Here is a 15,000-nt window from a genome sequence, read left to right on the forward strand (position 1 = left end):
AATAACACCGACACACAAAAGAAACACAACCGAACACAGAGTGGTTCAGTCATTAAACAGCCTCGTAGAAATACTACTCAAACACGTTTTATTTGTTTTTCGTGAGTGTATTCACCGTCCTGACAGAGCGGACATTAACCTGGTTCTGAGAGATGGACCTGGTTCTGACCGGTGTCAGTCAGAGTCACAGACCGGATGGATCAGTGCTATAATGGCGGAGTAAAGCAGGCCTGCTTGGCCCCAGTGCCCCCCTGATGCCCCCCCTGATGCCCCCATGTCGTCCCCCACCTAACCATCGGTCCTCTCTCTCCTCAGCCCTCAAGGCCTTCCAAGAAGATCCACAACTTTGGCAAGAGGTCCAACTCCATCAAGAGGAACCCCAACGCCCCCACTGTCAGGAGCAACTGGCTCTACAAGCAGGTACCACCGTGTGTGTGTGTGTGTGTGTGTGTGTGTGTGTGTGTGTCAAGGTGCTTGCGCTTCTGTGTGAGTGTGTGTTGGCGTGTGCGAGGGTGTGTGTGTGTTTGTGTGGGTGGGTGTGTGTGTTTGTGTGTGTGTGTGTGTGATCAAACTGACCCCTGGTTTCTGACCTTTGACCCCTGCAGGACAGCACAGGCATGAAGCTCTGGAAGAAGAGATGGTTTGTCCTGTGTGACATGTGCCTCTTCTACTACAGGGGTGAGACACACACACACACACACACACACACACACACACACACACACACACACACACACACTTCAGTCCCTGAGGTAACCAGGTGCATTAACAGAACCAGTCTTTGTCCTGGTACTCCCTGCACTGACACCTGCCCCCAGCTCTGATCGCCTCGTTAACTAAGCGAGTTTACCCCTCTTCAAACGCCTCGTCTCCTACTCCTTTACTGATCTGGGATCCGGGGAGGTTTCCCTCCGTCTCCATAAACGAGGCGGAGCCGCCCCCCCGGCGCCGTCAGCGGGGGTCCTGGAGGAGGGGAGGGAGGGTGGTGGTGTTTAGGAGCTCACGCAACGCCTGCCTCCCTCCGGAGTCACGCCGCTTACTGGGGATTCATTAACCAAACACGGGCTGAGGGGAAGGCAGCCAAGCTCATTAGGAGGAGAGAGGGGGGGGGGGGGGGGGGGGGAGAGAGAGGGAGAGGGAGGAAGAGGAAGAGGGAGAGAGAAAGGGGAGGAGGAGAGAGATGAAGAGAGAGAAAGGGGAGGATGAGAGAGATGGGGAGAGAGAGAGAGAGAGAGAGAGAGGGGGGAGGATGAGAGAGAGCGAGGGATGAAGAGAGAGAAAGGGGAGGATGAGAGAGATGGGGAGAGAGAGAGAGAGAGAGAGAGAGGGGGAGGATGAGAGAGAGCGAGGGATGAAGAGAGAGAGGGAGGATGAGAGAGATGGAGAGAGAGAGAGAAAGGGGAGGAGTTGAGAGAGGGGGTGAGAGAGAAATGGAGAAAGAGGGAGATTGAGAGAGAGAGAGAGGGGAGGATGAGAGAGATGGAGAGAGAGAGGAGAGAAAGGGGAGGAGGTGAGAGGGGGGGGGAGAGAGAGAGAAATGGAGAAAGAGGGAGTTTGAGCGAGACAGAGAGAGATAGATAGATGGGGAGAGAGAGAAAGAGGAAGTGAGAGATGGAGAGAGAGAGAGATCGAGAGAGGTAGAGGTACTGTGGGGTAGGTTTTCCAATGTGAGCCTCTCTCCGTCAGAACGGCACGGCGGTGTGTAGCCTGGCGTCCGGCCCATTCGCCTCCCGTTGCTTGGAAACCAGTTTCCAGAGCTGTTATCTCACGTTATCAGGGTCTCTCACACCCTCCCCCCCGCCATCCCCCGTGAGTCTTTAAAACGTGTAGAAATTAACATTCACCCCTTTTAAACAAAGTGTTTGAAGACAACACCCACACACACATTACAGCATATGTACCACGCTGTGGTGCCAGCGCGCTCTCTCTCTCTCTCTCTCTCTCTCTCTCTCTCTCTCTCTCTCTCTCTCTCTCTCTCTCTCTCTCTCTCTCTCTCTCTCTCCCCCTATTTCCCTCTACCTCTCTCTCTCTCCATCTCATCTCTCTCTCTCCGTCTCTCATCCGCTCTCTCCATCTGTCTCTCCTCTCTTCTCTCTCTCCATCTCTCCCCCTCTCTCTCCCTCTCATCTCTCTCTCTCTCTCTCTCTCTCTCTCTCTCTCTCTCTCTCTCTCTCTCTCTCTCTCTCTCTCTCTCTCTCTCTCTCTCTCTCTCTCTCTCTCTTTCCCTCTCTCTCTCTTCCCACTGTCTCCCCCTCTCCCCCTCTCTCCCCCTGATATATTCTCCATGTATGTGTGAGTGATGCAGTAGCAGTGAGCTGGTGGGAGGCTTGTTTGTCAGGCCTGAGCAAACGCTAGTTATCCTTACTGCAGTCCGGAGCAGTACCTGAATGAGAGTGAGAGGTCTCACTCTATTGTATAAATTATTCTCATATATGAATGATGAATACATGCTGCATTAATATTCCAGATTTGGGTGTATTTCAACTGTTCGGCTCGATTACGTTTTCCTATTTCTCTATTCTTTTGGATTCAATAATTCATAGCGAGAGAGCATTCATGTTGAACGCCCCCTCACCTCAACCTCCCCACTGTTCTTATTCTCCTTCTGTGGTGCAGAAGGCAATGAGGAGTTCATCTCTAACACACTAACCTCCTCCGTCGTTCTCCTTCTGTGGTGCAGAAGGCAATGAGGAGTTCATCTCTAACACACTAACCTCCTCCGTCGTTCTCCTTCTGTGGTGCAGAAGGCAATGAGGAGTTCATCTCTAACACACTAACCTCCTCCGTCGTTCTCCTTCTGTGGTGCAGAAGGCAATGAGGAGTTCATCTCTAACACATTAACCTCCTCCTTCGTTCTTATTCTGTGGTGCATAAGACAAGGAGGAGTTCATGTTCTCCACACTAACCTCCTCCCTCGTTCTTCTTCTGTGGTGCAGATGATAAGGAGGAGGGCATCCTGGGTAGCATCCTGCTGCCCAGCTTCCACATCTCCATGCTGTCGGTGGACGACCACATCAGCAAGAAGTACGCCTTCAAGGTGAGGGACCGGACCCCAGGGATTAGAGACACCGGCCTGCTCTGAGCGCACACACACACTGACGCACACAGTGACGCACGCACGCACGCACTCACGCACGCATGCATGCACGAACGCAGTCACTCACTCACTCACACAAACATGAAGAAGGGCCCATACACACACACACACGCACGCACAGACTCACACACATGCTCACACGCACACTCACACAGACACACTCTTCAACTAACCTACCTCCCCCTCCCTCCCCCCCAGGCCACACACCCCAACATGCGGACCTACTACTTCTGCACGGACACGGCCAAGGACATGGAGTCATGGATGAGGGCCATGACTGACGCCGCCCTGGTGCACTCTGAGCCAATCAGACGGTGAGAAGCCTCTCCCTCTCTTTATCTCTCTCTCTCTCTTAATGTCTTTCTCTGTCCCCCTCTCTCTCTCTCTCTCTCTCTGTGTCTGTCTCTCTCTCTCTCTCTCTCTCTCTCTCTCTCTCTCTCTCTCTCTCTCTCTCTCTCACTCCAATACCTTCAATTTAATTGGAATTAAATTCAATAAAGCTTTGTTGGCATGACATTTAAATGAAAAATGTTTTGCCAAAGCATTGAAATGAGCTAAAAGACAAATTAATGGAGCAAATCAATGACATTAAACATGTCGCAGACTGATTGTGGAATAAAAAGAAGCGGAAAACAATGGATTACATCTGACTCTCTCTCTCTTTCTCTCTCTCTCTCTCTCTCTCTCTCTCTCTCTCTCTCTCTCTCTCTCTCTCTCTCTCTCTCCCCCCCCCTCTCTCCCTCCCTCCCTCCCCCCCCTCTCTCCCTCCCTCCCGCCCCCTCTCCCCCCCAGACTGGACAAGTTAAAGCTGGACCCCCGCTCCCCCCCGGAGCTGAACCACCTGTTGAACCACCGCTCCCTGACGCGGCCCGAGGTCCACAACAACGAGCGGAACCGCGAGGCGGTGGTCCGCCATCACTCCATGTCCCGGCTGGAGGACCGCAAGCACCACCCGGCGGCGGGGGGGCGGGACCACGCGGCCCAGGGCGGGGGGACCAACCACCGCTCGGGACGGGCGCGGGAGCGCGAGTACTACACCCTGCAGCGGGACGGCGAGCGCTTCGTCCTGCAGAAGGGCGGTGAGCGCTACGCCCTGCGCAAGGACGGCGACGGCTTCTCCCTGCAGAAGGACTCGGCCCCGCCCCCGGCCACGCCCGCCCCGGGCGCCGCCACGCCCGCCACGCCCGCCGCGCCCCGGGACCTCAGCGCCGCCCAGCGCGGCGAGCTGGAGTCGTACGCCGCGCAGACGCTGGACGACAAGTACACCGTGGCCCCGCCCCCCCGGACGCCCACCGACGGCGAGGGGTACGGCGGCCCCGCCCAGGACGGCGAGAGGTACGCGCCCGCCCAGCGGCAGGCGGCGGAGCGCCCCACGCCGCAGAGGGACCCCGCCAGGGGCCCCCCCCGGGAGGTGAGGCGGCAGCTGTCCCTGAGGGAGACGGGGGACCGCTACGGCACCATGCTGGGGGGCGTGCACGGCGGGGGCGGCGGCGTTCACGTGGTGGACCGCTACGGCGGGCTGAAGGAGCTGAAGAAGTACGCCACGCTGCGGGAGGGCGACCGCTACGCCGCCGCCGCCGCGTACCGCCAGGCGGACGGCTACGCCACGCTGAGGGACGTGGGCGGCGAGCGCTACGGCTTCCCCCGGGACCCCGGGGGGCCCGAGCGGCCCCTCACCAAGATCAACAGCATCAAGCTGCAGCCCGCCCAGGCCGCCGCCATCGCCGCCGCCGTCTCCGCCTCGCGCCAGAGCCAGGCCGCCGCCCACGGCCACGCCCACACCCTCGGACACGACCACGCCCACGGCCACTCCCACACCCTCGGACACACCCACAGCCACGCCCACACCCCCTGTCTGCAGGTAGGAGGCGTGCAGCGATCACCTGTTGACTGAACCATGTTTAAAAGTGCAGTATGGACGTTCATCTTTTGGAAATTCAGACCTGAAAATACCCGGAAATACAAACGCTCTGAAATTGGAGCAATGAAAACTCTTGAATTCATTCCAATTTTAGGGACAGTAATGTTTTAAATCAGGTTTAAATGATGATTTCTTAAACAGGGTCAATCATATTTATAAAATGCGTTTCAGCGGTGGTTCATATCCAGACAGAGTCATTTCTTTAATTACATTTCGCGGTCCCTTTTATCCAAAGCGACTCACAACCATTCATGCACACATCCACACATCCACGCACCGACAGCGGAGTCAACCACACAAGGTGACAGCCAGCTGGCCGGGAGCAGTCCGGGCGAACTGCCCCCGCTCAGGCACACCTCCACCCTCCGGGGAGCCGGGGGTCGAACTAGCGACCTTCCGGCGACCAGCCGACCCTCTCTGCCTCCTGCCCTGCGCCGTCCTCCACGATGTCATTAATAACGAGCATCCCTCCCCCCAGCAGGTGAACGGGCCCGATGCCCCCACCCCGGGGGAGACCTCCGACCTGCTGAGCCCCCTGGAGGGGGACGGGACCCTGGGCCGGATGCAGCCTCTGCTGGAGGCTGAGGGGGGCCCGGGGCAGGAGGGGGCCCGGGGCCCGGAGGGGGGCTGGGGGATGAGCAGGACCGGCTCCATGCAGCAGCTGGAGCACTGGGTCCGCACGCACAACAACACCCCCCGGGGGCCCGAGGAGGACAGCCGGAGGTGAGGCAGTGGGGGTGTGTGTGTGTGTGTGTGTGTGTGTGTGTGTGTGTGTGTGTGTGTGTGTGTGTGTGTGTGTGTGTCTCTGTGTAAGTGTGTGTGTGTGTGTGTGTGTCTGTGTAAGTGTGTGTGTGTGTGTTCTGTGTGTGTGTGTGTGTAAATGTGTTTGTGTGTCTCTGTGTAAGTGTGTGTGTGTGTGTGTGTGTGTGTGTGTGCGTCTCTGTGCGTCTCTATGTGGCATAACTATTACCAAAAAGAAAAAAAAAGGAAAAAAGCATGACACAAAGTAAATGTATGACGTTAAGGACACGAAGAGGAACGTTAAAGATAGAGTGTGTGGCGTCCAGTTCAGCCAGAGGCCAGGGGGCCTGGGTTACGTGGTCCATATCAAACCCTGCAGCCAAGGGTGTGAGGCACCGTGACGAAGGATCGTACCGTCGTACTCCGTGACCTCCAAACCGAACGCCGTCCCTCCGTGCCCGGCGTGGGGATGGGTTTGTCTGTGGAGCTGTGAGCGGCGCCCGCGTTTGTCTTGCGCTGCGCAGCAGGAGGAAGACATAAGAATACCGACACGGCCGCCAGGGTCCGCCTCCCCCTATCTCCCCCTACGTACCTCCCAACCCTCCCCATCCTCGACCTGCCTCCCCCTTTCTGTCCCTGCCTCCCCCATCCTCTCCCTGCCTCTCCCTACCTCCCCCATCCTCTCCCTGCTTCCCCCATCCTCTCCCTGCCTCCCCCATCCTCTCCCTGTCTCCCCCTTCCCCTCCGTACCTCCCTGCCTCCCCCATCGTCTCTATCCGCCTCCTCCATCCTCTCCCTGCCTCCCCCATCCTCTCCCTGCCTCCCCCATCGTCTCCCTGCCTCCCCCATCCTCTCCCTACCTCCCCCATCCTCTCCCTACCTCCCCCATCCTCTCCCTGCCTCCCCCATCCTCTCCCTGCCTCCCCCATCCTCTCCCTACCTCCCCCGTCCCCTCCGTACCTCGCTGCCTCCCCCATCCTCTCCCTGCCTCCCCCTTCCTCTCCCTGCCTCCCCCATCCTCTCCCTGTCTCCCCCTTCCCCTCCCTACCTCCCTGCCTCCCCCATCCTCTCCCTGCCTCCCCCATCCTCTCCCTGCCTCCCCCTTCCCCTCCGTACCTCCCTGCCTCCCCCTTTCTCTCCCTGCCTCCCCCATCCTCTCCCTGCCTCCCCCTTCCCCTCCGTACCTCCCTGCCTCCCCCTTCCTCTCCCTGCCTCCCCCATCCTCTCCCTGTCTCCCCCTTCCCCTCCCTACCTCCCTGCCTCCCCCCTCCTCTCCCTGCCTCCCCCATCCTCTCCCTGCCTCCCCATTCCCCTCCGTACTTCCCTGCCTCCCCCATCCTCTCCCTGTCTCCCCCTTCCCCTCCCTACCTCCCTGCCTCCCCCATCCTCTCCCTGCCTCCCCCATCCCCTCCCTGCCTCCCCCCTTCCCCTCCGTACCTCCCTGCCTGTGTTAGGGCGAGCAGTCGTGGTGATGTGTTTGTTTGGGGGGACTATGAGCGGTGCCGGCGTTCGCCTCGCGCTGCACAGCGTGAGGAAGACAGAGGAATACCAACACGGCCTCCAGCGACGGCAGCGGGAGGAACAGCGTTAGGAGTGACGCTCCACCTGAGAGCTGCTCCACGTCTGCCCTCCTCAGGGGGAGGGAGGGCGACGCATCATTAGCCGACATCATGTCGCTCCGTCGCTACGTCCTCTGCTCGGCTGCAGAGTCATGAATAAGTGATGGGGCCGGTCGTCGTCAGAGAGGGTGGTGGAGGTGGCTGTAGCGATGGGGACGGGGTTAGATGTTTTATGCAGAGCTGGGAATATAAGGGTCTTGTTAGCTCATAACGGCTAAGAGATGAGGCGGTGTGTTAACACGGTTAGTCTGTTAGGGTCCATATCTGTATAGTCTGTCGAGAACATGAGATCTCTCTGTGTATTTGTCTGTCAGCCTGTCTACAACATGAGATTTATAGTCATGTCTGTCTGTCTGTCTGTCTGTCTGTCTGTCTGTCTGTCTGTCTTCCTGGAAGCTGAGCTCTATTACTATCGTCCCTCCTCCCATCCTAGTCTGTACTCACGTCTGAGGACAGATATGAGATGAATGAACAGATGAACAGATGACTCTCAGGATCCTGCTCACGTTTAGCTCATTAAAACAGCTCCCGGGTCTGGGTGAAAGTCTAGCACACTCGTATTATATCGACAGGATGAGCTTTGTTCTTGCGTGTGCACACAAGAACGCACACATATTTGTGATCTCAAACAGATAAATCGACAGTCAATCAGTGCCCATTTCTCTCAAAGAAATACAGAGTGTGTGTGTGTCTGAATTTTGCTTCCATTAATATATGTATCTCCTCTCCTCTCCTCTCCTCTCCTCTCCTCTCCTCTCCTCTCATCCTCCCCCCTCTCTCTCCTCTCTCCTCTCCTCTCCTCTCCTCCTCTCCTCTCCTCCCTCCTCTTCTCCCTCCTCTCCCTCCTCTCCTCTCCTTCCCTTCCCTCTCCTCTCTTCTCTCCTCTCCTCCCTCCTCTCCTCTCTCTCCTCCTCTCCTCTCCTCCCTCCTCTCCTCTCTCTCCTCTCCCCTCTCCTCTCCTCTCTATCTCTCTCCCCTCCCCTCTCCTCTGCTCTCCTCCTCCCCTCCCCTCTCCTCTCTCCCCTCCCCCCCCGCCCCCCCCAGTGTGACCTCCTACCAGACGTTACCCCGGAACATGCCGAGCCACCGCTGCCCCCCGGCGACGCCCCGGTTCCCCGAGGGGTACCGGACCCTCCCCAGGAACAGCGGGGTGCGGCCGGGCAGCGTGGCCAGCGCGGCGGGCTCCATGTACGAGCGCTCGCTGGACGCCGAGAAGCGGCGCTCCATGAGGGACGACACCATGTGGCAGCTGCACGAGTGGCAGCAGAGACAGGCCTGCTCCCGCCAGAGCCTGGCCCTGCCCTCAGGTGGGCTGAACACACACACACAGGAGCACACACACACACACACACAGGCACACACACACACACACACACACACACACACACACACACACACACACAGGAGCACACACACACACACACACACACACAGCACAGACAGGCCTGCCCTGCCCTCAGGTGGGCCGCTACCACACACACACACACACACACACACACACACACACACACACACACACACACAGGCGCACACACACACACACACGCACAGGAGCACACACACACACACACACACACACACACACACACAGGAGCACACACACACACACACACAGGCACACACACACACACACACACACACACACACACACACACACAGGAGCACACACACACACACACACACACACACACACACACACACACAGCAGAGACAGGCCTGCCCTGCCCTCAGGTGGGCCGCTACCACACACACACACACACACACACACACACACACACACACACACACACACACACAAAGGCGTGCACACACAGGCACACAGACACACAAAGAACCGCACTCATGCACACGCAGACAGGACAACACATACACAGATATACATGCACACACACATACACACACAGGCAGGCGTGCATGCACACAAACGAACACACAGGCACGCACACACACACACACAGGCATGCATACACACACAGGCCCCCATACACAGAAACACACGCATGCACGCACATACACACACACACACACACACACACACACACACACAAAAACACAAAAGTGAGGTACGAATGTGTGACGTGGGTCAGCCGGTGATGATGTCACTTCCTGCAGGCGCGGGTCACTACGGCACGCTGCCGTGCACCAAGACCATGATGAACATCTCGGAGCACGCCCCCGCGCCCTCCATCCCCCCCTCCCCCTCCCACGGCTCCCTCTACGCAACGCACTCCCGCCACCACAGCGGGGGGTCCGACACCGCGCCCCCCGTCGTCAGGGGCGACGGGGGCACCCTGGACCGCCGGCAGCGGGCCCACATGGCCAAGGTGAGCGGGGCCGAGCGTCGACCAATCACGGACCGCCCGTGGTTCTGACGGGATGAACCGCGTTGTGATTGGACCGTTTGACCATCCCACCGTTCCCCCACCCTGTGTTCCCAGTATGGCTTCCCAGTGGACCGCAGGTCGCTACCGGTTGGCCAACAGCCCCAGCCAATCACAGCCCAGTCCCTGCAGGGGAAGACGGTGAGTCATCCTCCACGAAGCACACCTCTCTCTACCACCCCATCTCTCTCTCTCCCTCTCTCTACCACCCCATCTCTCTCTCTCCCCCTCTCTACCACCCCATCTCTCTCTCTCCCCCTCTCTACCACCCCATCTCTCTCTCTCCCTCTCTCTACCACCCCATCTCTCTCTCTCCCTCTCTCTACCACCCCATCTCTCTCTCTCCCCCTCTCTACCACCCCATCTCTCTCTCTCCCCCTCTCTACCACCCCATCTCTCTCTCTCCCCCTCTCTACCACCCCATCTCTCTCTCTCCCTCTCTCTACCACCCCATCTCTCTCTCTCTCTCCCTCTCTCCTGTACTAAACAGACCTCTCTCTACCACCCCATCTCTCTCTCTCCCTCTCTCTCTCTCCTCTACTAAACACACCTCTCTCTACCACCACATTTCTCTCTCTCTCTCTCTCTCTCTCTGTCTCTCTCTCTCTCTCTCTCTCTCTCTCTCTCTCTCTCTCTCTCTCTCTCTCTCTCTCTCTCTCTCTCTCTCTCCCTCTCTCTTGCCTCCACTAAATGCACCTCTCTATGTAGAGCCACGTAAACACTGTTTAAAAATGCTCTTTAATACAAGATCAGACGCACACCAAATCAGTACAAACACACACATTCAAACAAACCAACACACACACACACCCACTACAACATACTACCACCACAGCTGCAATTGCAGTACGAACGCACAGATGCACACAAACACACTCCAACAACACTCACACAATCTCGACCACTGCTTGGGGTTCCCTCAAAGCTGGTTGGCTAGCTGTCTGCGGTTGGTGCTCTGTGATTGGTCCTCGTTAATGACGGGTTGTCTATGCTGCCACTGTGGAGGGAATCAAACGCACCCTCACCTCCACTTCCTCCTTCCTTTCTTCGGCTCTCGAAGTCGCCTTACCCGCCACCACCAGCCCCACCCAGGGGAGGGTTGGTGGAGGTGTTGGTGGTGGTAATGATGGTGTTGGTGGTGGCGATGATGCTGGTTGTGGTGGTGGTGATGAGGTTGCTGATGGTGTTGGTGGTGCATAAGCTTCCATGAGAGAATTGGGTGGAGCCACATGTGTGTTTCCCCAATGAGTGACGGTGCCACCACCCGCTGCTCATGCAGTTGCTGATCCGCCTTCCTCTGTGTGTGTGTGTGTGTGTGTGTGTGTGTGTGTGTGTGTGTGTGTGTGTGTGTGTGTGTGTGTCTGATTCGTGTGTGTGTGTGTGTGTGTGTCTGATGCATGTGTGCGTGTGTGTGTGATGCTTGTGTGTGCGTGTGTGTGTGTGTGTTTGTGCTTGTGCGTGTGTGTCTGATGCATGTGTGCGTATGTGTGTGTCTGATGCTTGTATGTATGTGTGTGTGTGTGTGTGTGTGCGCTCCAGCCTGAGGAGTTGACCCTCCTCCTCATTAAGCTGCGCCGGCAGCAGGCGGAGCTCAGCAGCCTTCGAGAACACACTCTGACCCAGCTCATGAGCCTGGGCATGGAGACGTCCAACGCCAAGGTCAGCCCCACCACACCTCCGCACGCCAGTGTGTGTGTGTGTGTGTGTGTGTGTGCGTGCGCGTGTTTGTGTGCGTGCGCGTGCGCGTGTGCGTGTGTGTGTGTGTGTGTGTGTCGTGCTCTCTTGGTGTGCTTTTGTGTGTGCTGCACCCAAAGCCTTGTTGTGATTCCTGCTGGTGTAGAGTGGATGTTTAGTTAGGGTAAGACCAGGCAGTTTGTGTGTGTGTGTGTGTGTGTGTGTGTGTGTGTGTGTGTGTGTGTGTGTGTGTGTGTGTGTGTGTGTGTGTGTGTGTGTGTGTGTGTGTGTGTGTGTGTGTGTGCGTGTGTATGCGAGAGACATGCGCATGTGCATGTGTGCCTATGTGCACCGGTGTCGCCGGTTTGTCCATGCATGCATGCATGGTTGCATTCATCGGACTGACCATCAGCTTCCCAGGATAGGTTCTGCTCTCCAGAACCAGCAAAGGTTCTGCCCTCCAGAACCAATAAGGTTCTGCTGGGTTCTTCTGTCCAGAACCAGTAGAGGTTCTGCTGTCCAGAACCAGCAGAGGTTCTGCTCTCCAGAACCAGCAGAGGTTCTGCTCTCCAGAACCAGTAAGGTTCTGCCCTCACAAACCAGTAAGGTTCTGCCCTCACAAACCAGTAAGATTCTGCTGGGTTCTTCTGTCCAGAGCCAGTAGAGGTTCTGCCCTCCAGAACCAGTAGAGGCTCTTCTGGGTTCTACCCTCCAGAACCAGTAGAGGTTCTTCTGTCCAGAAGTGTTACCAGAGCTTCTATTATTCCATGTATCAATAGAAGGTGTGAGAGCTGTTCTCAGCTAATGCATGAGCCTCATGTCATCTCTAAGGGACCACACTGCTGGGGATGAGATCAGGGAGGCGTGGAGGTGTCCTGTCATCAGCTCCTCATGCATGTCCTGGCCCTCGTGTTTGTGTTTGTGTTGGGTTGCTGTTGTCTTGAGTTGGTCATGCAGCCCGCCTTCTGCACCAGGGATGGACTGTAGGTCTGCCATACAGGGCCTGAGAGCGGTCTGAACCCTGACCCGCTGATACAGGCGCGGGTCAGGGCTGATTCAGGCTGCTGGTGCACTCCCTGGCTCTCTATGGCACATGCTTAGACATCCCGGTTTGGTTCGCCACTACGCCTCCACCTTATTTCTCTCTCAATTTTGCACCTTCTGTCTCTCTCTCCTCTCTTCCTCTCTCCTCATATCCTCCTTCCTCATGCCTTGCTCTCCTCTCCTACCTCCCCTTCCTCTGCTCTCCTCTCCTTGCTCCCCGTCCTCCTCGGCTCCCCTCTCTCTCCTCCCTTCCTCTCCACCCTCACTCCCCCCCTCCCTCCCTCTCTCCTCTCCTCCCTCTCCACTCCCCCCCTCCCTCTCTTCTCCGCTCCTGTCCTCTCCTCTCCTGTCCTCCGCTTCCTCCTCTCCTCTCCTGTCCTCCTCTCCTTCCTCCTCTCCTCTCCTCTCCTCTCCTCTCCTTCCTCCTCTCCTCTCCTCTCCTCTCCTCTCCTTCCTCCTCTCCTCTCCTGTCCTCCTCTCCTTCCTCCTCTCCTCTCCTGTCCTCCTCTCCTTCCTCCTCTCCTCTCCTCCCCTCCTCTCCTTCCTTCCTTCCTTTCTGGTGTTGCTGCTGTAGGCGGAGGTGCTTTCCCACCACCTGCAACGTAACCTTGTGTACCTGGACACCCAGGTGAGCGCCCTGCACGATAAAGATACAATATTGATATTGAAGACTACTTACTCATCCACTGTTATGCGGAGCTGTTGTGCGTTTTGGCTCATGCTGCTTATGAGACATAATGGTTTGTTAAGTCGTCGTGATGGATGGAGCTCTGTGCTAACGATGCATCAGGAAGATATATTTAACATCGCTTGAAACGGTGTGTGTGTGTGTGTGTGCCTTTTCCTCCTTCCTGAAAAGGGGTGTGTAAGGGAAAAGCAGCAGATTATAGCCGGATGCGGAGGTCTTTATACTGAAGGAGGTTCTCATGCTGAAGGAGAATGCATTCCTACAAAACAGAAGAATTAGGAAGCAGGCTCAGCGGGGGGTGCGGTCCTTAAGAGCGTAATACCTTCTTAACGCTCCGTAATGGCTGACCTGCGTTGAGCACACCTTGAGCAAGCTGTTTTCCTCCTCCCAACACCACTGAGTCAGCACAGATGTGATCATGAATTCTTTATCCTGCTGGTTTGCATGCTAACGATCCGTTTCAGCGTATGCTAATTCCTGGTAAACAGGGGACACATAAATGTTCTGTTTTGGGGTTTATTTATTCATCCATTTTTCGAGCTTGTTAGAACAAGATTTTCCCTGGTTTTGGGCGGGATTGATTTAATGTGAACACACGGTTCTCAAAATGCAATGTTTTTTGCGGAAGGGAAGGCATGTGAATATATATGTCTATATGTATTTATATATATAGGGTTAGAGTTTCTGCTTGGCATTATGGGTCCTTCAAAATAAGAGTCGCGGCCATGCTGATGTGGAGGATGTATACATTGTGGGTTTAAAGAGAAGGAGGCTCGGGAGGTTAAACCAGTATCATGCGTGATGCCGTTTACTATCCTCCAGGAAATTATAGCTGCTCCAGCTAATCCTGTCTGAGCTGCTTAATACCTCATGAGCCTCTTTAGCTCTTGGCTAACTACTGTTCTACTGTATTACTGTGGGGCTAATGGCTAACTACCTCTACTGCTGTAATGTGTTACTGTATGGTTGAGCTAAGGGCTAACCACCTCTACTGCTGTAATGTGTTACTGTTTGGTTGAGCTAACAGCTAACCACCTCTATTATAGTAATGTGTTACTGTATGGTTGAGCTAACAGCTAACCACCTCTATTATAGTAATGTGCTACTGTATGGTTGAGCTAAGGGCTAACCACCTCTACTGTGGTAATGTGTTACTGTACAGTTGAGCTAACAGCTAACCACCTCTACTGTAGTAATGTGTTACTGTATGGTTGAGCTAAGGGCTAACCACCTCTATTATAGTAATGTGTTACTGTATGGTTGAGCTAACAGCTAACCACCTCTACTGTAGTAATGTGTTACTGTACGGTTGAGCTAACGGCTAACCACCTCTACTGTCCGTACGGCTATGACTGTATGGTCGAGCTAACGGCTAACCACTTTTACTGTGTGTGTGTGTGGCTGACCCCTGTGCATCTTCGCGGCGCCGCGCTAGACCAAGGAGAACGAGCCGCTAATCTTCATGATTCACTCTATGATCGAGAACTCTGCGCCGCGGCCCCAGCTCTACCAGCAAGTAAGGGTCCCAGGCAGGCCCCGCCTCCACTCAGCTCCACCAATCACACGTGACCCGGCAGTGGGACGTTAGAGGCCTTGCCGAATCGGTTCACTTGTTCCCTAAATATAGCAGTAGTGTTCTGTTTTGGCACTATTGCCCTGGCTTTCTTGTTTCCTAAACACAGTGCTGTATAGTGTCCGCTATAGAGTGATTAGAGAACGAGGGAGCAAGTGAACCGATTGGAACATGGCCATGCGGATATTAATATGGAGTTGGCAGCAACGATATAAATCGACCAATCGAACGTGGAGCTAAGTGGAGTGTGTGACTTGCTCCG

At 56.0% G+C, this 15,000-nt stretch overlaps 1 protein-coding gene across 11 annotated transcripts in view; it reads left to right on the forward strand.

The window, feature by feature from the left end:
• LOC115541817 (pleckstrin homology domain-containing family A member 5) overlaps nt 1-15,000 on the forward strand; it is a 100,147-nt gene that overhangs the window by 72,810 nt on the left and 12,337 nt on the right. For 8 of the 11 annotated variants that reach the window (XM_030353681.1, XM_030353671.1, XM_030353672.1 and 5 more), the window contains 12 exons: nt 316-420; nt 606-678; nt 2,937-3,037; nt 3,296-3,411; nt 3,890-4,958; nt 5,497-5,741; nt 8,423-8,685; nt 9,491-9,702; nt 9,817-9,900; nt 11,299-11,418; nt 13,052-13,105; nt 14,601-14,681. In XM_030353681.1, coding sequence (XP_030209541.1) covers nt 316-420; nt 606-678; nt 2,937-3,037; nt 3,296-3,411; nt 3,890-4,958; nt 5,497-5,741; nt 8,423-8,685; nt 9,491-9,702; nt 9,817-9,900; nt 11,299-11,418; nt 13,052-13,105; nt 14,601-14,681 — 2,523 coding nt within the window. The remainder of the gene's footprint in view (nt 1-315; nt 421-605; nt 679-2,936; nt 3,038-3,295; nt 3,412-3,889; nt 4,959-5,496; nt 5,742-8,422; nt 8,686-9,490; nt 9,703-9,816; nt 9,901-11,298; nt 11,419-13,051; nt 13,106-14,600; nt 14,682-15,000) is intronic. The other 3 variants (XM_030353677.1, XM_030353678.1, XM_030353680.1) reach the window with 3 other exon arrangements.

The sequence above is a fragment of the Gadus morhua genome, chromosome 4 (assembly GCF_902167405.1).
Source record: "Gadus morhua chromosome 4, gadMor3.0, whole genome shotgun sequence".
In the NCBI taxonomy this organism is placed as follows: domain Eukaryota; kingdom Metazoa; phylum Chordata; class Actinopteri; order Gadiformes; family Gadidae; genus Gadus; species Gadus morhua.